This window comes from Nycticebus coucang, chromosome 2 (genome assembly GCF_027406575.1).
Source record: "Nycticebus coucang isolate mNycCou1 chromosome 2, mNycCou1.pri, whole genome shotgun sequence".
Lineage (NCBI taxonomy): Eukaryota > Metazoa > Chordata > Mammalia > Primates > Lorisidae > Nycticebus > Nycticebus coucang.
Genome location: NC_069781.1, coordinates 1,719,694 through 1,744,491, shown reverse-complemented (window position 1 = coordinate 1,744,491; position 24,798 = coordinate 1,719,694). Strand labels below are relative to the sequence as shown.

General features: G+C 50.4%; 1 protein-coding gene across 1 annotated transcript; it reads left to right on the top strand.

The window, feature by feature from the left end:
- UBAC1 (UBA domain containing 1) lies at positions 1–23,674 on the top strand. Its single transcript, XM_053566699.1, has 10 exons — positions 1–373; positions 5,018–5,138; positions 5,982–6,055; positions 11,982–12,089; positions 13,437–13,539; positions 13,827–13,935; positions 14,959–15,184; positions 17,843–17,929; positions 18,680–18,818; positions 23,128–23,674. The coding sequence occupies exons 1-10, from the start codon at positions 236–238 to the stop codon at positions 23,241–23,243; spliced, it is 1,221 nt and encodes a 406-aa protein (XP_053422674.1). The 5' UTR covers positions 1–235; the 3' UTR covers positions 23,244–23,674.
- Positions 23,675–24,798: the final 1,124 nt, after the last annotated feature.

Below are 24,798 nucleotides of genomic sequence, written 5' to 3'. Positions count from 1 at the left end.
TTCCGGTGCGGCGGCGACAGCGCGCCCCCGGCGGCTGCGGCGGCGGGAGCGAGGCGACCGCTTAGGCCGCGGCGAGTGACTGGCGGCGGGACAGGCGGGAGCCGGGGCGGGGCGGCGGCGGCCCAGCGAAGGCGCGCGCGGGCGGCCTGGCCCTGGCCCCGCCCCCGCCCCGCCCACCCGCCCGGTGACCTTCACGGCCCCGGCGGCGGGCGCAGGCCCCTGTGGCGGCGGCGCGATGTTCGTGCAGGAGGAGAAGATCTTCGCGGGCAAGGTGCTGCGGCTCCACATCTGCGCGGCCGACGGTACCGAGTGGGTGGAGGAGGCGACCGAGGACACCTCGGTGGAGCAGCTCAAGGAGCGTTGCCTCAAGCACGTAAGGCCGTGCCCCCGCGACCCCCGCCGGGCCTCGCCCCGCCCTGGGCCCCCTCTGCACCCTGCAACCCGCCTGCCCCCGCTCCGACCCCGACTCCTGCCTCCACGGCGGACCCTCGCCTCAATCCCGGACCCCTGCTCGACCTGCCGCCCGGCCCGCGGCTCCCAGGACCTCTTTCCGTGGGTGGAGACAGTGCCTCCTGCCCCTGTTTTTCCCGAGCCCGCCGGGGGCTGGTAGAGGCGGGCGCCGTTTATTAACCATCCCCGATGCCAGCCTCTCATTTAATTGTACCACTACCCTGAGAGATAGGGGCAGGTAGAGAAACTGCCTGGGAGAGGTGCGGTCGCCAACGGGAGCAGGGCGTTGTGGTTCTCCACCATTTGTGCTTATTTGTTATGGGGTTGGGTTTTTATTTTCCAGCATCTTCTCCAAGAGCTGAAAATTAATACAGGTTCCCTCATGAAGAGGTCCCTTCCCCTTCCCTGCAGAACAGGTCACTGTTTCCTTCTGGCTGGTGTGCGGGCCAGGGCTTGGCTATGGCCACTTGTGCCTCTTAGCTGGAGTGTCTTAAAATAGCCCCACTGCAGGGCAAGTGTCAGTGTTGCTACTTTTCTGCAGAGGTAAAATTAAATGAGAAGGTCCAGGAGAAAGGACCCTTTACTAAAATGCCTTTCAAAGTTTTTTCATATGAAATACTCCCTGTATAGTTACTTTCTTAGGTTGCAGTTTGTAGAACTAGTTTTTGAGGCCTCCATCTCTTTAAATTCAATTCATAAGGTCAGCTAAGAGACATCTGCTTGCCGGGACTCTGGCAGCCTAAGGAAATGATGTGATGTTGTGTTCCTTGCCAGAATTTAGGTTAAAGGAGGCTGCAGCTTTTCAGTGAGAACTTCATGTGATAAGATATCTATGTGTTGAGGGGTTGGTTGTGTTAGAATGTAGCTGACTGTTGCCTCTGAAGATAAACTTCCAGTTATTACAGTAACAGGTGTCACAGAAGCACTTTTGATTTACTTTCCTGAGTATGGTTCTGTGCAATTGTTCTGTAACTGTCAGAGGCAGGCATGGTGAGCATCCTGGAACACACGGGATGTGAATAACCCTGAGATCTTGGCCTCAGTGATTCAATTTGAGGGTGGGCCTCCAGGTACACATGTTCAAGGGCATTGTCTTTGGCTGCTTTCTTGTTTGTCTTCTGGCCCAGTCTGTGTGGTTTTAACATCTAGAAAACCACCAGGACAGCACTCAGCTGAAGAGCTGGGGACTCTGTGGGCATGCTGTTAGAGCCAGGCATTGCTGCTTGTCTAGTCCTGTGTATTTTTAATTTAAAACCTCCCGAAGGTGCATTGTCTTCCTCCACCTGGTATAGAAGTTCCTTAAGGACTTGGTTTGTGTTCACAAGACCAGAGACAGGCTCAGAGTACCACCAAAACAAACATGTGCATTAATAAAATAAATGAAAATCTCTTGTCAGCTCCGAATGGCATCAGTGTGGGCTGCTCCCTGCAGTGGCAGGGCATTTAATTCATCTCACACTATTGCTGTTTTATGAAGGTGAATGGGGAATGAGCACTATTTGGTCTACAGATGCCTACTAATGAATTCCAGGAGCACTTGGGGTTAATTAGGCAGCCAGTTTCAATGTGGTGCTAATTATCATCTTCCTGATATTTATTATTCCATTTGGTACTGAGGTGTATCATTTGGGGTTTTTGTCATTATCTTACTTTAAATTGAGATTTTATTCCAGGTGCGGAGGATCTGACTGTCAAGGCCTCCCCCTGCCTGCCCTGTCCTGTTCTGCAGGCAGAATGCCTTCATTAGAAAAGGGAATTCTCAAGTTGTGTACTGGGTGTCATACTGCCGTGTGTCTCTGCTGAGCTCCTTCCCTGCCCCTGGGGTGTGCAGACATTATTTTTTTTTTCTCCCTCTTTCCCCTCTACCTTGGCAGGGGAGGGAGGGACAATGTAGGCTCTTTTTCTTTTATCTCTACCCCCCCCCACACACACACACATACACACTCCTAACAACGCTGTATTAGGAGGGGTTTTACTATTGTAACTCTTGGGAGAAATGCCATTATTGCCTTTCCGTTTTTGGTTTTATGCAAATTGGGATGATTCTGGTGGACTCTAGTGCCCATTGCCTGGAAGAGGGGTGGTTAGTGATTTTAAAGAAATTACAGCCGAGGTGTGATGGGCTTGGTGTGTGTGCAGTAAACTGTCATGATGTTGCTGGAGCAGAACACAGTAGTACTTGCTGGTGAGGTTGTTAAAATTGCCTGGATGACCTGGAGGTGATCAGCGCTTCCAATGACAGTTTATGTCAGGTGTCAGCAGAAAGTCAGTGCTCCTCTGGAGAGGAAGTGGGGTGCTATAGGGGCGAGCACTTCCCTGCCTGGGTTTTTGCATGGCTGGACCCCAGCTTCTACCGAGAGCGAAGACACAGGATGAGATTGTCTTGGCAGTATGGGTGACTCGCGCCTGTGGGTGTCTCCCTCCTGTTGTTCACACGCTGCAGAGCAGTTTGTTGGAAAACTATGTTTCAGAGACTATTATGTATTCTGACCTTGGCAAATCTACTAGCCAGCAAGTTTTAGCGTTATGGCGAGGCAAACCCATACTCCTGGGAGCAGAACCTGTCCTCTTCACAGGTTGACTTCTCAGCTCTGTTATAAATGGCAGGGGTGTCTTACTGGATCCCACCTCCTGACTGTCAGCCTTGCTGGTTTTATGTTAATGAATGACAACTCCCAAAGCCTCTGCAATCCTTTTTTTAGATTGTTTTCAGTCTTGAGAGCAATGGAAAATTCCAGTTGCTCTTTTTTTTTTTTTTTTTTTGAGACAGAGCCTCAAGCTGTTGCCCTGGGTAGAGTGCTGTGACATTACAGCTCACGGCAACCTCCAACTCATGGGCTTAAGCGAGTCTCTTCCCTTAGCCTCTCAAGTAGCTGGGATTACAGGCACCAGCCACAATGCCCAGCTATTTTTTTGTTGTAGTTGTCGTTGTTTGGCGGGCCCGGGCTAGATTTGAATCCGCCAGCTCTGGTGTATGTGGCTGGCGCCTTAGCCGCTTGAACTACAGGCACCGATCCCGTTACTCTTAAAATGCCAGGGTTGAGGGGTGAAACATGTGCCTAGATTTTTTTCTTCTTTTCTGGTAAGCAGTTGTATGTGCCAGGTGTCTCCCTAGTAGCAGAGGGAGGTGGTGAGCAGGCTTGCAGGGGGTCTGCACCCAGCCACCTGATTGGTCTGGGGACAGCCTTCAAGACTGGCATGCTGGGTGTCTGGGGGCCAGCCTTTCCAGGAATTTTACTGCAGCCATCAAATAATTCTTCCTTCTACCCTCAGAGACATAGTGAGAGCAAGAGAACAGCCATCTCCTTCCCACTAGTTCTGAGTTTTGAAGGTTTTCAGCCTGGACTATACACATATCTGTGGACATTTTCTGAAATATACAAATGTAACCCCTTTTACCCCACACCAAGATTCTGGCTCATGGGGAAAGGCTGTAGCTGATTAGCTGAGCACTGCTGTCTGACATGGTGTGGTGTGTGGGGCCATGTGGTCTGGAGCAGATAGCAGGGTGACAGTCTGGTGGGTGTGTCTGCATGTCCACACTCAGGCACACATGCTTACCTGTGTCTTTATCACATGGGACTATCAGTTTTGCTCAGGCTTTACAAAGTGGTGAGCCTTTGTGGTGATCTGATGGCCTGTGTCCCAAGGAAAGCAGAACTTCCACAAGGCAGCAATGACAGCTGTGCATTGTTGTGTACAGAGCAGCCTGGTTGAAGTGAGCAATGTCTACCAGGCCTCCTGCCAGTGACTTGCTGTGAGCTCTTTAGAATAAAATTCCAGGACTGGAAGGAACCTTCACGATTCCTGTTCAGGCTTTGCTAGAGTTTGCAGTCAGCAGCCGTTGAGGTGGCTTCTCAGGTCACCAGTGAGTGCTGTGGTGGGGCACGGGGTGCACTCATTCCCGTGTGGGTGAGGACTTCAGCGCCCTCCCCTCCTAGGTGTTATGGGGCTTCCAGGGCCCTGGTGACTTGGACACAACTGTGTGCCTATTGTTCCCTTTAGATCTGCCCCAGGAGGGACCCACATGCTATAGCTGTAGTGAGGTGCTGCTGAGTGAGCTGGGGGCAAAGCTGGGATCAGGCAGGCTAAGTGCCCTTCTCGGGACATCGGGGGTGCTTGGTTGGTTAGGTCCCAGCTTCTCAGTCTCTGAACCAGTCTTTGCTGTTTCTTTAGCCCTCTTTCATGTGTCTGTGGAAGAAAGAAAAACAAGTGCATAAAACATTCTTAGATCTTAGGTCAGCAGGAAACAATGGACCTGTTGTTTTCATTTAAAAATTACTTTCCAGATCTTTCCAGACTAAAGTGATTAGGGTTGCCATTAATTATCACTAGGGTATTGTATGTCAAAGCCCTGAGCCTCTTTCAAAAGCACTTGTGGCTTGGTGACAAGATCACTGGCCTTGGTATCCAGTATTGTGGTATTTTATGTGGCTTCCACCATTAATGGGAATCTGTAATTTTATGTATGCTTTAATTTATTAGCTAGTAAGGAAAACCTGTAAATTCCAGGTGTGGCTTAGTATGATTTACTTTCTACCTTGAAATATATGATTTTTTTCCCTAGTGTGCTCACGGGAACTTAGAAGATCCCAAAACTGTAAGCCATCACAAGCTAATTCATGCTGCTTCAGAGAGGGTGCTGAGTGATACTAAAACAGTCTCGGAAGAGAGCATCCAAGACAGAGGTGAGCTGCTGTTAGGGTGCCAGTCTGGCCCCCGGGGTCAGGGCTCTGAGGGGACATGAGCAAAAAAACCAGGTTCCACTAAATAGTTCCATTATGCCTTTATTAACAAAAAGTGTGTGCTATGGAAGATTTGTAAAAACAGCAGATACTGAAATGGAACAAGCAACAGACACCTGAGCAGTCAAATGTGAATTTAATTTTTGTTCTGTTTCAAAGCAGAACCAGAGAACGCAGCACTGTGGCAAGTCTTATTTTTGGTTGGAAGTGGTCATTGTGGGGACTGCCTTAGGCACGTTAGTGAGGTGTCCTTGTCTGATTGCTTCACGTTAGTGAGGTGTCCTTGTCTGATTGCTTCTAGTTTTGAGGCATGTGGGGCAAAAGCTTCAGTTTTCTACATTTCATCAAATAACGATTTCATTCTCAAGTTCCTTTAAGTGAATTCATTTTGAAAATACTAGAAGTATTGCTGACAGACTTTTATTGCTTGTGGTCATCAAGTTCAAATCAGACTTTTAGTTTGGAGAATTAAGAACAAGTTCCCCAACCTCATGGATTTTCAAAACTGAGCCCATTAAAGTGAGAATGTTTTGAGAGACCCCCCCACCCCCTCCACCACCAGCTCTGTGTGGTTGTTGGGGTTGTGCTGGACAAACTCCCGGGCCACTGGCCACCTGTCGGTTCTGGCTAGGCCCGGGGACATAACGCCTCAGCCAGGGCTGGCTGGTGTGGACACTTGGGGGACCAGAGGGAACATCTGGAACTCACATCATCCAGGACAGTTCATGTTGTCTATAGACATAAAATGATAGCCAGCCTGATATACATAAATGTTATTTTTTCTAGATGTCCTGTTATTGATAAAAAAGCGTGCTCCAGAGCCACTTCCTAAGATGGCTGAGGTCTCAGCAGAAGAAAAGGTAAGTCTCAAAAAGTTTGTAATTAGAGCTCTTTAGAGTGGAAATCGACACTTAGTTTAAAGGCAGCGTTCTCTGTACTAGTTATTTGTAACCCACACGTCTACCATAGTTACAGTACACGTGGTTATCAGGGATTCTCTGTTGTGGCTGGCCATAGTTCATAGTAGATGTGGTTATCAAGAATTCTCCATCCTGGCTGGCCATGGTTAACAGTAGATGTGGTTATCAGGAGTTCTCCATCCTGGCTGGCTGTAGTTAACAGTAGATGTGCTTATCAGGAGTTCTCCATCCTGGCTGGCTGTAGTTAACAGTGGATGTGGTTATCAGGAGTTCTCCATCCTGGCTGGCTGTAGTTAACAGTGGATGTGGTTATCAGGAGTTCTCCATCCTGGCTGGCTGTAGTTAACAGTGGATGTGGTTATCAGGAGTTCTTCATCATGCCTGCGCGTGTTTCACCAATGTCAATCCTGGTCCCTGCTCGTGTGACCAGCACGGAAAACCTGGCTGGTTTTGATGTGGAGAAGACAGTGCGTACTCCTGAGCAAGGGTGCCCCTTAACCCAGGTGTTCTCATTTCCTCCTCATCCTCAAGCAGCCGAATCACTCCTGAGAGCAAGCAGAGGGAAGTTGCTGACAGACCACCATAGGAAATAAGGGGGGTGAGGGCAGGGAGGTGGGGCAGGAGTACCTGGTGACAAGTGGAGCTTTGCCCAGGCTGAGCACCTTAATCCAAAGTCCCAAATCTGAGTGCTGCAGTCAGAATCTCACTGCGCACCAGCCTTGCCCTGAACACTCATTGCTTTTCAGGTTTTGGATTTTCAAGTTTTGCCAGCTCAACCGGTAAATATAAAACAAATACTCTGAATTCTGAAGAAATTCAAAATCTGAAACACATCTGGTCCCAAGTCTTTCAGATAAGGGATCCTAAGCCTGTGCTGTTGATTCTTAGAGGCTGGGTTAGCTGTTTTGTGTGTGTCTTGCAAGGCAGAATTAGATGTTCTTACAGAGTGTGCTAAGGGCACTGAGTTATGGGCTCTGTCTTCCCTTTAACTTGGTACCTTAGGGAACCGTGCAGCTCACTTGTTTAGTGGCTACTCCAGAAGCTCGTTCTCTAGGAGCTTACCATACAGAGTAAGGTGTGTCTGGAAATGGTCTCGTTTGCTCCCATGCCAGGCCTTGTGCCCGTGGGCGAGGGCAGGGCCATGCTGTCTGGAAGAGCAGCCACTTTTGCTTTATAGTCTTCACTCATCTGGAAGGGGAGAGTTTCTTCCTGGTGCTTTGAAGTGCAGGGGAGGGTTTGTCTTGGAGATTGGGGCTGTGCTCATGGCCTGATAGTGCGTGAGCTATTGTAGGGCCCTGTCTGGGACTCGGTGCAGGAGGATTGCTCTGGGCTTGTGTCCGCTCCTTCAGCCACACCTGGCCACTGGTGGGTGGTGGACAGATCTGAGCCTGCCTCTACCTGTCCCTGAGTCAGGCCCTTTCCTGGGAACTGCTGCAAGCAGGATCCAATGCACTCAAGTTACAGCTTGGCCATCGGTGTTGAGATGTAAAGGACCCGTGACTGGTACAGACAGTAGGGTCTGATCACAGCCATCCCAGCCTCTTGGACAGGTAGCTTGCAGTGCAACTCAAGGAACTTACCTTTTCTCTTCATATATTGCTAAATAAAGCTTTGAAGCTGTTTATTCATATTTTCATGAATTTTTAAGTCAAATTAACACTTATATTTAAAAAGTCAAATAATGCTACAAATCTTTTATTAAAAATCAGTTACCTCCGGGATGGTGCCGATGGCTCAAAGGAGTAGGGCGCCAGCCCCATGTGCCAGAGGTGGCGGGTTCCAACCCAGCCTTAGCCAAAAACTGCAAAAAAAAAAAAAAAAAAATCAGTTACCTCCTATCAGTTACACTGAAATCGCACTTTCTAAAGCAACCGAAACTGTTAGCTTTGGCAATTCTGTTCCTGATCTCTAAATTGTGTGTGTTGCTGTTTCTTTTCTTTTTTTAAATCTCAGATTCATAATGGGTTACAAATGATTAGGTTACAATGTTTGCATTTGTTAGGTAAAGTCCTGTTATAGTTGTGTTCCATACCCAGGCGGTGTGCCATGTAACCTTACATTGTGCCCATTAGGTGGGAGTTTACCAATCCCCCTCCCGCCTCCCCATCCCTTTCCCTCCAGCTTGAATGGAGTTTTTCTCTTGTGTGGGTATTAGTTTGTCTACTGGCTCCATATTAGTACTGAGTACATTGGATACTTGCTTTTCCATTCTTGTGATACTTCACTAAGAAGAATGTGTTTCAACTTGTATCACTGCTTCTGGAAAGATCAAGTTCACACTCTGTTGGTTTCTTTTTTTTTTTTCTGAGACAAATTCTTATTATGTCACCCTCGGTGGAGTGCTGTGGCATCACAGCTCACAGCAACCTCAAACTCCTGGGCTTAAGCGATCCTCTTGCCTCATCTTCCCAAGTAGCTGGGACTACAAGTGTCTGCCACAACCTATTTTTGTTGTTGTTGTAGTTGTCGTTGTTTAGCAGGCCCGGGCTGGGTTCAAACCCGCAGCCCCTGTGTATGTAGCTGGCACTGTAACCACTGAGCTAGAGGCGCCAAGCCCCTGTTGCTTCCTTCCTTCCTTCCTTCCTTTCCTCCCTTCCCTTCCCTTCCCTTCCCTCCCCTCCCCTCCCCTCCCCTCCCCTTTTTTTTTTTTTTTTTTTTGTAGAGACAGAGTCTCACTTTATTGCCCTTGGTAGAGTGCTGTGGCATCACACAGCTGACAGCAGCAACCTCCAACTCCTGGGCTTAGGCGATTCTCTTGCCTCAGCCTCCCAAGTAGCTGGGACTACAGGTCCCCACCACAACGCCCGGCTATCTTTTTGTTGCAGTTTGGCTGGGGCTGGGGTGGAACCCGCCACCCTCGGTATATGGGCCAGCTCCCTACCCACTGAGCCACAGGCGCCGCCCACCCCTGTTGGTTTCTTAATGAAGAGGACAGGCCCTCCCCCAGCCTTCCCTCCTGGTCCGCCTCCCTGTATGTTAGATCATAATGTTGGTTGAAGAAAATTCTAGAGTTTTCATTACTTCTTTTTGTGCTTTTTTTTTTGCCATGAGCAAAGTATGTTAAGATTACCTACTTTTTTATACAACTCTGTTTTTCCTGAAATTAACAAAGGCCTGGTCATTCTGTTTGCTTGTTTTGTTTGTTTGTTTGTTGTTGTTGTTACAGTTTTGGCCAGGGCCAGGTTTGAACCTGATACCGTTGGCGTATGGGACTGGTGCCCTACTCCCTGAGCCACAGGCGCTGCCCCATGTTTGTTTGGTTTTTTAACATGCTTATCACTAATGTTTTCATATTCTTCAACAGAGTTGATAAGCCCTCTGAAAACGTGGTCACATGTATCAGGCCATCTGCCCGCTCCCCCTTTTTCTTGGCATTACCCTCGTCTCCTTCAGCCCTGCGTGTCTGAATCGCTGCCTTCCTCTCACCTGGGCTGTGCTTTCCGGGCTCTGTTCTGTGTGAGGACTTTCTTATTGTATTTAAGGTTTCTCTTGCCTCTTAACCTTGCCACAGACTCAACTGCTCAGTGCTGTGGATTGAAAGTCTGGCTGGGCTCAGTTGGTTTCTTTGCTTAGGGTCTCAAGTTGAAATTGGGGTGTCGATGGCTCGGCGCCTGTGGCTCAAGCAGCTGAGGCGCCAGCCACATACACCTGAGTTGGCGGGTTCAAATCCAGCCCCGGCCTGCCAAACAATGATGGCTGCAACCAAAAAATAGCCAGGCGTTGTGGCAGGCGCCTATAGTCCAGTTACTTGGAAGGCTGAGGCAAGAGAATCACTTGAGCCCAGGAGTTGGAGGTTGCTGTGAGCTGTAATGCCATGGCACTTTACCCAGGGCAACAGCTTGAGGCTCTGTCTCAAAAAAAAAAGAAAAGAAATTGGGGTGTCGAGGTTGTATTCCTTTGTGGATCCCCCAAGAGACAATCTGGTTCTAGCTCTCCAGAGAGTTGGCAGAATCCAGTTCCTACCGTCGCAGGGCCAAACTCCCACTTTCTTGTCCTTGGTCATCTGGGGGCTCTCCCCAGCCCCTAGACATGACCCCCATTCCTTGCCGCACAGCTTCTTCATCTTCGGAGCCAGCAACAGCATTTCCCACCGGAGGGTCCCTGCCCTTTCTCAGTGTTCCCCGATAAGGCCAGGCCTACCAGGGCACATCCTTTCCCCAGAATCAGCTGTGCCGTGTGACCTGACCCCAAGATGGAGTCTGTCCCGCTCTTGCCCTGTGATCTGGCAAGAACAACCACCGGTGCAGGGGGCTGTGCTAATGCCAGTGTCTTGTTCTTCCTGACTTGTTCCCATGGCCTGCTGGAGCTGGGCATCCTCTAGCACCTGGGAGGGGAGGTCTGTCCTGAGGCCTGGCTTCCACATCAGCAGCAGTGGGCAGGACTGAATGTGCTGGGCACTGTGGTCAGCTCCGATGTTCCTCTCTGCAGGATCCGTTTTTCCTCCCCGCCATTTTGTCTGGAGCCTTTCTCCATCTCCCTGTGCGCATCAGTAGCTGGGACTTAATGGCGCCTCTGCTGTCCTTTCCCCTCGCTGTGCCCAGCGTGTTGAATCTGAACATTCACATACTTGAGTTCTGGGAAATTTTTTTTTTTTTTTTTTTGAGACAGAGTCTCACTTTGTTGCCCTAGATAGAGTGCCATGGCACCATAGCTCACAGCAACCTCAGACTCCTGGGCTCAAGAGATGCTCCTGCCTCAGCCTCCCTGCCACTGCGCCTGGCTAATTATTTTATTTTTTGTAGAGATGAGATCTTGCTGTTGCCAAGGCTTGTCTGAAACTCCTGAGCTCAAGCATTCCACCTGCCTCCGCCTCCCAGAGTATAGAATTACAGGCGGGAGCCACTGCACCGGGCCCTACAGTCTTTGGTTTCTGGTCATAATCTTTGAAAACTTTCTAGTCTGTCTTTGACTGCAGCTGGCGCCTCTCTGCAATCTGGAGTGTTCTTGTCTGGGTGTGGGGCCAGGTTCCTGGGTTTTAAGTACTTTCCTCTTGCCTCGCTGTCACTTCCATTTGTTTCTTTTTCTTTTTCCTATTCTTACTTTGGTTTTTTGTCTTTTGTATTGGAAGCTTTCTTCAAATATCCAACCAGTGTCGCCTTTAAGAGACCTTGGATCCTGTTAGCTGCTCTCGGGTGGTTGGGCCAGCTGGCGGCTGCACCAGGGCACAAAGACTCGGCCGTCGTGCCCCTTCCACCTTCAGCTGTGTCTGCCATGGAGTAGTGCAGGGTCTGGAATCATGCCACGGGGATCTTGGGGAGGGTCTCAGGCTTGGTCCTCCAGGTGGCTGCAGGGTGTGCAGGGTGGGCAGGAGTGCCACTTTGGCTCCCAGGGCTGCCGTCCTTGCCATGTCTCCCAATGTCTCTGAGTCCTCTGCGGTTCTGGGGAGGGTGGAGTGGCCTTGCCTTTAGCCACTGTCTGTTCTTCTGCAGCTATTGGTTTTTAGCCTCTGCAGCTCTGTTGATCCCTTCACCTACTCTCTGTCGTCTATAAATGTGTTGTCACTTCCAGTCTCGTTGCCTTTCCCATCCTGTTTGTCCTTGGGAATTTCTACCGTCTTTATTCCTTTTCTGCTGCGTTGGGGGTTCCAGGTGGGGCAGGGACCCTGCGTGTCTGTGCTGTCCCTGCACTTTGCTCTTCTCCTTTGCTGCCACACTGTGTCCTGAGCATCACACCCACTCTCCTGTTTCTGAGCCTTGCAGAGAATGCTCTTGAATCCATCCCCCACACCTCGTCAAGGAGGTCACAACATTTGTTACTGGAGGACGTGGGTTCTCTCCCTGGCTAGAACTCTGTGTTCAGTTCACGTGATTTCGCCTCTTACTGCACTTATGTTCATTTCTGACTTCCTGATCGCTTCTCTGTGTAGAAAAAACAAGACCAGAAAGCTCCAGATAGAGATGCTATCTTCCGAGCAACAGCCAATCTGCCGTCCTACAACATGGACCGGGCCGTGGTCCAGACCAACATGAGAGATGTGAGTGTTGGCCCAGGGTGGGACTGGGTGCGTGTTGGTCACAGTGCGTGGGAGCCTCAAGAGGAGATTCTTACAAAGTATTTGGGGAAGTTGATGAAGGATATGCCAGAATTCTACTATTTTTACAACTTTTCTGTAAGTCTGAAATTATTTCAAAGTAAGAAATTCAGAAGACACCTGAAGGCAGGACTGAAGGGATAGATAGCATTGGGGAAATGTTAAGAATTTGGCCCTGAGGGCGGCACCTGTGGCTCAGTGGGTAGGGCGCTGGCCCCATATGCCGAGGGTGGTGGGTTCAAACCCAGGCCCGGCCAAACTGCAACAAAAAAATAGCCAGTGTTGTGGCGGGCGCCTGTAGTCCCAGCTACTCAGGAGGCTGAGGCAAGAGAATCGCGTAAGCCCAAGAGTTGGAGGAAAAAAGAATTTGGCCCTGAATTTGGCAAAAAGTTATAGATAGAAATCTGAATTCTTATATGTTTTGTGTTGGAAAGTTCTAAGGTAAAGAAAAGCATTTGCAGTGCTCATGTGAAGTAACCCAGCATGCAGGGCACAGGCTGTGCCCAGCAAGGCAGGGTGCAACCCTCAACGGTGTCTGACACCTGTCTGATCTAAGGGCACTGTTGTGAGCTGTGGCTTGTTTTAGGAGCAGAAGTCTTTTGGAGTCTCTTCCAGAGAACTGCATACTAACGAGCGCTTTGTAGCTCTTCCACAGTGGCCAGCATATGCCTCCCCCCTGCCTGTGTGTGTCCAGCCCAGAGGTGTGCCCCAGTGTGGTGGCCCACAGGAAGGCCGAGGTTTGTGAGGGAGGAGACAGCTGACCCCCAACCTCTAGGCCCTGTAACTAGGTGCTAGAGAGGGTCTCTGACCAGGTCTCACCAGCTCCTGCTTTCCGCTGAGAAGATTGGCCGTGGTCGGTGCTGTTGACACTCTGCCAGGCAGCAGGCAGCGCTGCGGCTGGGCCACTCCTCAGGTCCATCCACTTTCTTCAGTGAGTCTGAGAAGGTTTTCTGCCCGCCTAGTTCAGCTGGCCAGTTTCCTCCTTGGCCGTGGGACTGAGTGTCACACCATCGCTGAGTGACCGTCACTGGGTGTTGCCATGTTGCTGGCTGAGAGGCCTTGCTCATGGCCTGTCTGTGCAGGCACAAGGGCACCCTCAGTCCTGCTGGCTGTGGGGCCTCCTGCTAACCCCACCCCTCTTCCTCCTCAGCTGCTATCCACTCTCTTGAATGAAAGCATTGTTATTTTGATTCTTACAGGTTTGGAGTTCTAGGACAGGGGACTGGGGTTGTAGATCCAAGTAGGTTTCTTGGGCAGTTTAGAGAAATGATCTCTACTTTTTCGCTGCAGTTCCAGACAGAACTCCGAAAGATACTGGTGTCTCTCATCAAGGTGGCGCAGAAGTTGTTAGCACTGAACCCAGACGCAGTGGAATTGTTTAAGAAGGCGAACGGTACATGCAAACCCCCAAGTGATCACATGATTCTACTTTCACATCCGGCGCTTTGCCCGCTGCCTCAGAGAATGTTTTCATAGCCCTCAGGGTTGAAACTGGAAAATTCAGCACCATGCTTATTTCCACGTGTAGTTGGTGTGGGCTAGTGGCCTGCATATGCATCGCTCCCTGTCAGTGCGTGTGAGAGTGCTGGTTGGTTCTCAGATATCCTGCGGTTTCAGAAAGCTGCCGAGAGTCTTTGGCACTAAGGGAAGCCAAACTCATCTCTGGTCTCTGGCCCGCAGCTATGCTGGACGAGGACGAGGACGAGCGTGTGGATGAGGCTGCTCTGCGGCAGCTCACGGAGATGGGCTTTCCTGAGACCAGAGCCACCAAGGCCCTGCGGCTGAGCCAGTACGTGGGCCACTTCTTCCCCACCAGGGACACCAGGGTAGAGGCTTGTAGGGCTCCCCTGTGGGTGACATCTCTCATCCCAAAAGCTTTGTTTGACTGAATCATTTCTAACATGTGTGAGTTTATTAATTAATTTATTATTTATTTATTTATTTTTTGAGACAGAGACTCACTATGTCGCCCTCAGTAGAGTACTGTGGCATCACAGCTCACAGCAACCTCAAACTCTTGGGCTTAAGTGATTCTCTTGCCTCAGCCTCCCAAGTAGCTTGGACTACAGGTTCCCGCCACAACGCCTGGCTATTTTTGGGGGGTGGGGGTTGTAGTTCTCATTGTTTTGGCGGGCCTGGACTGGATTTGAACCCACCAGCTCTTGTGTATGTGGCTGGCGCCTTAGCCGGTTGAGCTACGAGCGCTGAGCCTATGTGTGAGTCTTTAAAGAGGTGCCTTAAATATGTGCCTCAAAAGTATGTCGTGTGTTGGGGGAGAGGTGACTAATCATCCTGTAAATCCTCTCTGGGCTGTAGTTCTATGAGAACAGAAACTGAAGCCTGTTCATAGCAGGGCATTGACTCTGAGCAGTTGTCGTTAGGGGGTTTTGGGGTTTTTTTTTTTGAGACAGATTCTCACTCTGTGCCCTGGGTAGAGTATATGGGTCATAGCTCACAGCAACCTTAAACTCTCAGGCTTGAACAATCCTTCTGCCTTAGCCTCCCAAGTACCTGGGACTGCAGGTGCCTTCTATAATGCCTGGCTTTTTTTTCTGTCAGGGTTGCACTCTTGCTTAGGCTGGTCTCAAACTCCTGAGCTCAGGCAATCCTCCCACCTCCCAGAGTGCTGGGATTACGGGCCGGAGCTGCCATGCTCAGCCTGTACCTGTATTCAGATCTCATCATAAGGAATCATCGGCCTGATGCTAGAGAAGTCACTAAAATAGAGGAGCCTTTGGGGGAGTGTACAGGAAAGAGAGGCTGCGCTCAGGTCACCTGGGCATGTTGGGAAGAGTCTCCTGTTCCCTTTCAGCATGTCGGTGCCCCAAGCCATGGAGTGGCTGATTGAGCACGCCGAAGACCCCACCATAGATGCCCCCCTGCCTGGCCAGGCCTCTCCCCCCACTGAGGGGGCCACGGCAAGTGCCTCTGAGGCTCCTGCTGGAACCAGCAGCACAGACGACGAGGAGGCCAGGGATGAATTAACGGAGATCTTCAAGAAGATTCGGAGGAAAAGGGAATTTCGGGCTGATGCTCGGGTACGTATTGCCTCGTGTAGAGGAAGCCAGTGCCGTGTCGCTGACTCTCCCTGAGAGAGTAAAGCCGGGAAGTTTGGGAGGCTTGAATACCAAAGTTCACCTGTAAGATACTCACTCTTGAATCCAGGGGCCCAGATTTCCACCCAGTAGTTCATCAACATACGTGTCATCTTTTGAAAAACTCAAAGCTTTCTAGTTCCCGTACAAGCCTCTCCTATTGCCACAGCCCCTCTGGACTTGGGTGGGGCAGTGACGCCCAGGGCTGCATGGTTTTTCTCCTCACGGCCTCCCTATGTGGCCTTTTGTTTGCCATGGGAATTCCATGTGGCCTGGTCACAGAGTCCTCTTGGGATCATTCTGAGTTTGTTATTGCCAGGGCCGACCAGGGCCACCAGCCAGAGGCAGCTTTAATCTCAGCTGTCCTGGTGGGGCTCCCATGCCCTGAGCACAGCTCCACAGCCCACGGCTGGGCCTTCTCTGCACAGGGCCCTGCATCTTCTCATCTTTCCAGGATCCTGATGTGTGAGCAGGGTCCCATTCCCCACTCTCTGCCTGGCACAGCCCACATCAGCTCCCTGTGTGTGGGCGTCAGCTCCCCAGGCTCTGAGGATGCCCGCTGCCCTCCCAGGCTCTGAGGATACCTCTCCCCCCCCAACCCCCCGAGCTCTGAGGATACCTCCTGCCCTCCCAGGTCTGGTTTTCTGGCCTCCTTTGTTTTTATCCCTTGCTGATGCCCTTTCTTGTGAGCTTAGCTGTGTGTTTAAAAATATTTTTGCTTTATTTAACCCAGCGTTTCTGGATCTACCAGGAGCTTGTCTTATTGCTTTCACCTTCTAGGCAGCCTGTCAGTGGCCAGGCTTCACACTCTTCTGTCTGATCCCTTTGGCTGGGGCTTGTTAGCTCATGCTCCTCTTTGCTTTCTCAGCCTGTCTGTGTTCTACCCAGGTGTTCATACCTGGTCTTTACCTAGTTGTTCTCCTAGGACACTCCCCCACTGCTATCCTTCCTGTCTCCTCTGAGGCACACAGGTTCATAGGATGTCTTCTGGGGTGACAGTTGTGTAAAGTTGTCAGGGCTTCCGGGGCTATCGTGTCACCCCTCTCCTGCCTGTGATTCTTTTGCAATTGGGGAGCAGGCAGCCTGGCAGGGGTCAAGAGGCTGCTGCATTCCCAGAATGCCACCACATCCGGCTTTCTGCTGACCCCACCCCCAGCTGTGCTTTGGAGGTGAAGGGGGCCAGGAGAGTGTCACCTTAGGAGTACTGGGGCATCTTTTCCTAGGCTGAGTAGACATGAGTGGTGAGAATGGTTTTCTCTGATGCTAACGGTAAAGGCCATCCTGTCTCTGATTCGCAACGGATTCCTGGCTACGTTTCATGGGGGTCCTTCCCCCAGCATTCAATGTTGGAGGCCCTGGGGTTGGAACTCGGCCCAGGAAGGCAAGTGAAATAGACTGTGAACGCAGCAGCTTCCTGCCTGCCACCTGGGAGCTCTTCCATGAGGTTCTCTCTGAAACCCCTATGGCCCATCCAGACTGGGTGTGTGGGAAAGCACGTGTCTGCAGAGCTGTGTTTTGTGACGTTTACAAGAGGCGCAGAGGGCATTGTGGGCCCGAGGTTAGATGGGCTGACTGTGGCCAGAGAACTGAGGAGGAGGGAGGATTCCCGATTCCGGGGAAGGATTAGGAAAGGCCTTTAAAAATTGATGAAACCCTGATTTTTTTTTTTTTTTGTACAGAATTGACCTCTTTAAACATTGTTATAAAATTCCAGTGTAAAGTCAAGGCTGTATTGTCTTGTTATATGACTTTGTCCTGAAAACGTACACCCTTCCCCCAGCACACTGAAGACTGGGTCATTGTCTGCTCTGAGAATTAGTGTATTCTTACACTATACCTTAAGTTTTGTTCAGTGTTAGAAGTTAAAACATTTTTAATTTCGGCTCGGTGCCTATAGCTCAAGCGGCTAAGGCGCCAGCCACATACACCAGAGCTGGCGGGTTCAAATCCAGCCCAGGCCCACCAAACAACAATGACCACTACAACCAAAAAAAAGTATGCGGGCGTTGTGGCGGGCGCCTGTAGTCTGAGCTATTCGGGAGGCTAAGGCAAGAGAATCGCTTAAGCCTAAGAGTTGGAGGTTGCTGTGAGCTGTGATGTCATGGCACTCTACCTAGGGCAACAGCTTGAGGCTCTGTCTCAAAAAAAAAAAAAAATTTAGTTTCTTTTTTCTAAGATAAAGTTTGAGTAAAACCTCCCTTCTTCACAAATTACCAAGACATTTTTATCTTCATTTAAATCAGATTTACTGATGTGACCTTTCTTTGCTGTCACTTACTCTTGCGTAGCAGAGCCCTCTTGGTTAATCTTATATGTGCAGTTTTATCCACCCAGTCATCAGCACAAAACCGAAAGGGTTTCCTCCCTTCCCCAGCCTGTGGTTCCCCCACAGACGAGCCTGGTCTTCAAGCACAGTCACATCCTTGCACCCATTGGCTTTAGGATGTTAAAAAATAAGAAATGTTTCCATAAAGCTGTGAGGAAAGAGAACTTAGAAAAAAATCTCTTCTGCTAAGATGTTAATGAAAAGTGCTCCACATGTGGCCCTGGCACCACACCCTCCATGGGTGGCCTTTAACCGGTGGTTCAATTCTCATCTAGGCTGTGGCTTCCCTGATGGAGATGGGATTTGACGAGAAGGAAGTGCTGGACGCCCTCCGTGTGAATAACAACCAGCAGAATGCGGCTGTGAGTAGCAGGCGGGCGGGGCTCTGGTGCCGTCAGCCTCCTGAGGGCCACACGTGGCCAGGCTGCATCTGGCCACTTTCACATGTACTCACGTTGCCTCTAAGTGGAACAGTGGGATAGTTGTGCCCAGTACCATAATGTTTTGAAAACACTGAGAAAATTTTGGGCTTTGCCTTGCTAAAAGTAGTACTTACTTATACATATTCTGTGGTAAGGGTGTGACTTACTAATTTATTTTATTAGACGGACTCTAAGTTAGATTCCCTTCCTGTAAACACATGCCAGCTACTCACAGAAGTCCACCCAGGGAGGAGCTCCAAGGGGGCAGCGATGCCCTCTATTTGTCCCGAGGGTCAGAGGCTCCAGCTACCAAGCCGGATGCCACGTCTGTGCATCCAGACGCTCCAGGCCTTAGGCCGGCTGTAACAGGAGCTCAGTCATGCTGGTGTCGTCCCTGGAACAAAGCCAGGTGTTGGGTGCACTTGTTAACTATCCTCCTGACACTTCTGGGAGGGCCCTGCCGGTCCCCATGGGGTGGCCTGGGGAGCGGCAGTGGCCAGGTTGCCCTGCAGCACTGGTCTCTGCAGAAGCCCAGTTGGGGGTGTTTTTCTCCAGCCTGATGTGCCACAGGCCAGGTTTGTTTAGATAATAAAGTCCCTTGTAGTTTGAGCACCTTGGGGACTTGCCGCATCTGATGTGACGGTGTGCTGAAAAGGAACTAATGGCAGCCCTGATGTGCTTGCTTTGCAGTGCGAGTGGCTGCTGGGGGACCGGAAGCCCTCGCCTGAGGAGCTGGACAAGGGCATTGATCCCGACAGCCCTCTCTTCCAGGCCATCCTGGATAACCCTGTGGTGCAGCTGGGTCTGACCAACCCTAAGACACTCCTAGGTATGTGCGTCTTCACTGCGGCACTCAGGTGGGGGCGGGCAGTGGGCTGGTGTCACAGAAGCTGTTCTGGGAACTGCTGTGCAGAGGTGGTGCTCCGTGCCCCGCAAGTAGGCAGCTGTGGCTCCTACCAGGGTCACCAGAGGACGTGAGCGTCAGGTCCTTCTGACAGTCTCCTGCATTAACAGCTGGATACAAGCTCTAGAAAACAGGTGCAGGAGGGTGGCTCCCAGCCACCCAGAAACTTCTGTGAGCACAGGCAGGGTGCGAGGCTTTGCTTTTTTATTTTGAGATATCTTTTCAGTAATTGTTTATATTTATTGTGAGATATGTACATGCAAAGTATCTATTATATTTGTAACTTCAAAGAGTAATAAAATTAAGCTGGGCACAATAGTGCACACCTGTAGTCCCAATTAGCCAGGAGGCTGAGGCAGGAGGATAGCTGGACCCCAGGAGTTGAAGGCTACAGTGAGCTGTGATCTCACCACTGCACTCCAGCCTGGGCGACAAACAGAGTGAGACTGTCTCTTAGAAACAAAGGCTAGGGCGGCACCTGTGGCTCAGTTGGTAGGGCACTGGCCCCATATACCGAGGGTGGCGGGTTCAAACCCGGCCCCAGCCAAACTGCAACCAAAAATAGCCGGGCGTTGTGGCGGGTGCCTGTAGTCCCAGCTACTCGGGAGGCTGAGGCAAGAGAATCGCTTAAGCCCAGGAGTTGGAGGTTGCTGTGAGCTGTGTGATGCCACGGCACTCTACCGAGGGCCATAAAGTGAGACTCTGTCTCTACAAAAAAAAAAAAAAAAGAAAGAAAGAAAGGCTAATGTTAACACTAATAGCCATGTTATCTCCTATTCATCTTTAAATGGGGAGTATTTCTGTCCCTCTGGTCCTGGGTACCCTTTCTCTCTCCAGAACTGCACTGTCCTGAGGACTCACTGTCCCTTGGCTTTCCTGCAGAATTTTGCCAGGTTTCTGTGTGCCCTGACAAGCTGTCACTTGTCCCTGGCTTTGTGTAAATAGAACCACACTTGAGTAGGTTTCCGGGCCTATGAGTTCTTTATGTCACTGAGTATGTACCACGGCTGATCCCTGACTGCTCTCTGGTGGCGGCTGGGGTTGTGGCGAGTGGTGCTGCTCTGAGCACGTTTGTCCCTGTGCTGCAGTGCGCAGAGAGAGGGTTTGTCTAAGCTGAATATGCGGGGCTGGGCTCACAGGATGCTTGTTTCTCCCCAGATACAGGGAAGGGACTCAGCTGGCAGGGAGGTGTCTCAGCTCTGTGGCTGCCATCTCGGATAGCAGAGCTGAGCTCCACTCGGGAGCTTATCCGCCCCTCCCAGGCCTCAGCTATGAGGCCTCCTGCTCAGCTTTTGGCCTGTTTCTCTGCTGAATTATTTTCCTTATTCATTCAGAAAGTCTGGCCCTTTAGCTGCTATTTGTATTGCAAATGTTGTGCGTTTTCTGGCTTCTTACTCGTGTTGATCAGAAGTTTGTTTTGATGTACTTTGTGTATCTGTCTTGTCTTTCATGCTGTGAGCCTTAAAAAGAAAACCACCTCATCCCAAGGTCAGTGAGACATTTTCTTTTATTTTTTTCTAAAAGTTTTTTTTTTTTTTTTTTTGAGACAGAGCCTCAAGCTATCACCCTGGATAGAGTGCCAGGGTGTCACAATGCGCAGCAACCTCAAACTTTTGGGCTCAAGTGATTCTCTTGCCTCAGCCCCCCAAGTAGCTGGGACCATAGGCGCCCGCCACAATGCCTGGCTGTGTTGTTGTGGTTGTTGTTGCAGTTGTCATTGTTGTTTAGCAGTCTCAGGCCGGGTTTGGACCCCCAGCCTCGGTGCATGTGGCTGACGCCCTGCCCACTGAGCCAGGGGCGCTGCCCTTTTCTAAAAGTTTTAAAGTGTCTCCTTTCTTATTTCAGTCTGGAGTCCACCCGGAAGGGAATTTTCCTCTTTGTACCCATGTATCTGTTTGAGTTCATTTTTATTCTCAGTGGTCCCTCGCACACTGAGAGCATGTCTCTACCACAACTTGGAGACCCTGGGGTAATAACAGCCTGCCTTGGGGTCTGTTGGGGTCTGTTCACAAGTCTTTTCTGCAGGATTTTCCTTTGCTTTTTCACCATTCACATCGCTACCTACAGCGTCTTACAGACATGTTTGAGCAGTAAAGGAAGTCCTCCTTTTCCTGTAGTTTATCTGCATGTGGGTCCCTTCTCCCATTTCTGACCAGAGTGGACAGGGCGAGTACCCAGTTTGCAGGTGCTAAGTCAGTGGAGTGCAGGGTGCTGGCCACAGGGCCAGGCACTCACATTCCCCACACCCTGGTGACCAAGAGGGCAGCAAGCACACAACTCTCAGCTCCCTGGAGCTCTGCGGGGTGGGACTCGCTCTCCCTAATCAGAGCCTCTGTGCCGCCGCCTGTCGTCTCCAGACCCTCCAGATTCACCTGCTGTGCGGGTCCTCAAAGTTGCGTGTTTCTCTCAAGCTCGTACTTAAACATTTTTGATAGAGGTTTTTTAAATGATGTTTATCATTTTAGAAGAAATACAGTGTCCATTATGGAATCTTTGGAAAATGAAGAAAAGAGTGAAGAAGGAACTAGACATCACCTCTAATTCCCTCCCTCCCATTGGGGTGTTTCCTTCTGACGTCTTCCTGGGTGTTTGTGTGCCTGGCAGGCTGCAGTCATCCTAGAGACCACGCGTGCTTCTCACTTTCATGTCACGTTTGATGCCATTTCTCTTGCTCTTACTATTTTAAAAATGAGATTTGAGTGGTGGGTGCAGAGGAGGTGGCTCTGCAGCTGTGCTGTACATGTGTAACACCACCTCAGGGGTCTGGTCACTGCAAGTGTGTCTCAGTGCTGTGGACTCTCCGCTGCAGTAAGCCTTTTTTTGCACCTGCTCCTTTGGGTGCAGCTCACGTTTCCTAAGGATAAGTAAAGACAAGTCACGTGATGCACTTACAGAATGGGGGACTTTTTAAGACTTGATGTCTTATGAGCTTGCTCTCTGAGGTTACCACCTGAGATCTCCCCAGAACAGTCTCACTCATGCCCCCTTTGTAGACAAAGACTGATTGGCTCAATGTGTGCTCCCGTGGTGACAGGCGGCCTGCTGCACCTCTTTTGCACATTGTCTGTCGGGTCCGCTGTCTGCTTTTCAGCGGTGAAGGTCAGCTTAGCCCTTCACCGGCTGCTTGTTACCGGTGCAGGCACAGCCCTTATTGCATGTTGCAAACTTACTTGCATGCATTTTTTTTAAAAACAGAAGTTAAGTGCAGAAGGAAGTCCTTCTACAGATAAACATTCATCTGTTTGGCTTTTCACGTTTAATTACTGTTTTCATCTTTTTGTTCAACTCTTTCATCCTTCTGGCTTTGGCCGCACTATTGGCTGGGAGGAAGTCGGGGTCCAGCTGCGTGTGTGGCAGCCCTCACTGACCTCAGGATCTGTGAGGTTGCCCTCACTGTGAAGTGTCTTCTCACAGATTCAGCTTGTCTAACTGCAGCCTCTTTCTGAGAGTCGAAACTGGGCTATAGAGGATTTTAGTCAAGAGAGCACCAGGGTGTCATAGCTGTGTGGACAGAGCCCCCTCAGGTTCACAGTGACCTTGCAGCTCCGAGCCCGACAGCTTGGGCCGCTTTTGCTGATGAGCTGTGCCGAGATAGCCAGGTATGGCATGAAGCGGTCTGTCCTGATGGAGCAGCGTGGTACCCTGTAGAGGGCACACACTTTCACCATGACCAGCACCTGAGAGCTGTTTGCTAAAAGCACCTATTTTGGGAAAAACAATTTTGTAAAACCATTTAGAAGATCAAAGTTTTTTTTTTTTGAGACATACTCTGTTAAATTTTTTAATGAGTAGTTTTAAAAGAAAATAATTTTTTTACGATTGAAAGTTAGAGGTTTCTCATTTGATTAAAAATTTGCAACATTTAATATAAGTTTATGTATTTATACAACATTTGTATGTCAGTCTGTTTACAAGCTTGATTTGTATGCAAGGCCTTTTTTCTCAGGATAGGGTTGGAAGTGGGGATGGGGGCCAGACAGCTTTTATGTGGGTATGCCAGGGGTACTCAGGCAGGCCAGGGGGACCCACATCATCCATCTCAGACCCATGGGGTGCTGGGGTCAGTGCAGTGGGTGGGCTGCAGGCTGAGGGCTGGCAGCAGTCCTTGGAGGTCCTGGCTGCCTTAGGCACCCCCTTCTCATCAAGCAGCTCTTGCAAAGGGAGGTTACACTAGTTCTTGGGGCGGGTGTGGGGTGCAGATGCCGCTCTCACCTGTGCTCTGCTCTCCCCGCAGCATTCGAGGACATGCTGGAGAACCCATTGAACAGCACCCAGTGGATGAACGATCCAGAAACGGGGCCAGTCATGCTGCAGATCTCTAGGATCTTCCAGACACTGAACCGCACGTAGGCAGCGCTGTCCCCTCGCTGTCCAACTGCTGCAGCCTCCCCAGGAGCAGCAGGAGATGGGGAGAGGGTGCCTGGCCCAGAGACCACCCCCAGCGCCCGGCGGGGCTGTGGGAGGTGCCGGTGCTACCCTCGCTCCCTGCCCTCGCTGCTTACGCCTTCTGCGCTGTAGTGCGTGAGGCCGCGCTTTGAGCATGTGACAGGCCTTTATAGAGGTGGCTTCAGGCTGGGAAATAGAAGGGCAGCCTCCTCTGCGGAGCTCCCCCTCCAGCTGGCACAGTGCTGCCTGGATTGACCCTTTGGCGTTTGTGTGTGGAGCCCGCTTGTTTGAAGGAAGGCACATTTCAGTGCAAAGTGTCAGTGTCAGACTTACCACTTCAGCTGCAGTAATTCACAGATGACTTTTCTTTAATAAATAAAATCCCCTTTTCCTATTTTCTGTCTTGGTATTACTTCAGTGCCAGAGAAAAAGCTGTGTGCCTCCTCCTGCTGTCTGCGTTGTCCATACTCTCAGCTCCCACAGTGCTGCTGCCCAGGCAGGTCCTGTGGCCACAGGGACTTTGTGGTTCAATCTTTTTTTTTTTTCTTGTAAGACAGTCTCATCTTGTTGCCCCCGGTAGAATGCCTTGGCATCGTAGCTCATAGCAACCTCAGACTCTTAAGCTCAAGTGATTCTTTTGCCTCAGCCTTCCAAGTAGCTGGGAATACAGGTGTCTGCCACAATGCCTGGCTATTTTTTTTTTTTTTTCCTTAGAGACAGGGTCTCACTCTAGTTCAGGCTGGTCTCGAACTCAGGAGCTCAGGCGATCCACCTGCCTCGGCCTCCCAGAGTGCAGGGATTACAGGTGTGAGCCACTGTGCCCAGCCTTTTTTTTTTTTTTTTTTTGAGACAGAGTCTTACTTTGTCACCCTTGGTAGAGTGCCCTGGAGGATCCCAGAGTTGGAAGGAAAAAGAAGGAACCGGAGCACAGGCAGGTCAGGCAGCTGCTAGCAAACCTTGCACACTGCACACCACGTGCATGCCAGTGTGTGTGGAGGTGGTTTTGTGACCTCGTTACAGATGGGGAGTCTTTGGAGGTGTGTTGATGTAAGAGAGCTACTGTTTTTCCAGGTCATAAAGCTTGCCCTAAAATGTCCCTTGTGGACCAGGTGTGGTGGCTTAAGCCTGTGACCCCAGCAGTTTTGGAGGCCAAGGTGGGAGGATCTCTTGAGGCCAGGAGTTTTTTGAGACCAGCCTGAGCAAGAGACTCTGTCTCTACTAAAAATAGAACAAATAGCCAGAAGTTGTGGCAGGTGCCTATAGTCCCAGCTACTCTGAAGGCTGAGGCAAGAGGATCCCTTGAGCCCAGGAGTTTGAGCTGGGCTCAAAGTTTGCTGTGAGCTAGGTGACCCCACAGCAACTCTAGACTGTGGCAACAGAGTACGACTGTCTGAAAAAAAATTTTTTTAAATTAAATTTTAAAAAGCAAAAAAATAACAAATGAAAGGCGCTCGTGGACAGGGCATGATGGAGCTACCTGCTGTTCAGAGGAGCCATGGGGTGGCAGTCAGGGCACCTC

Coding starts and splice junctions, on each gene's coding strand:
- UBAC1 (XM_053566699.1), top strand. CDS start 236: ATGTTCGTGCAGGAGGAGAAGATCTTCGCGGGCAAGGTGCTGCGGCTC. Junction 5,139..5,981: donor AGAGAGCATCCAAGACAGAG/GTGAGCTGCTGT, acceptor TATTTTTTCTAG/ATGTCCTGTTATTGATAAAA. Junction 18,819..23,127: donor CAACCCTAAGACACTCCTAG/GTATGTGCGTCT, acceptor CTCTCCCCGCAG/CATTCGAGGACATGCTGGAG.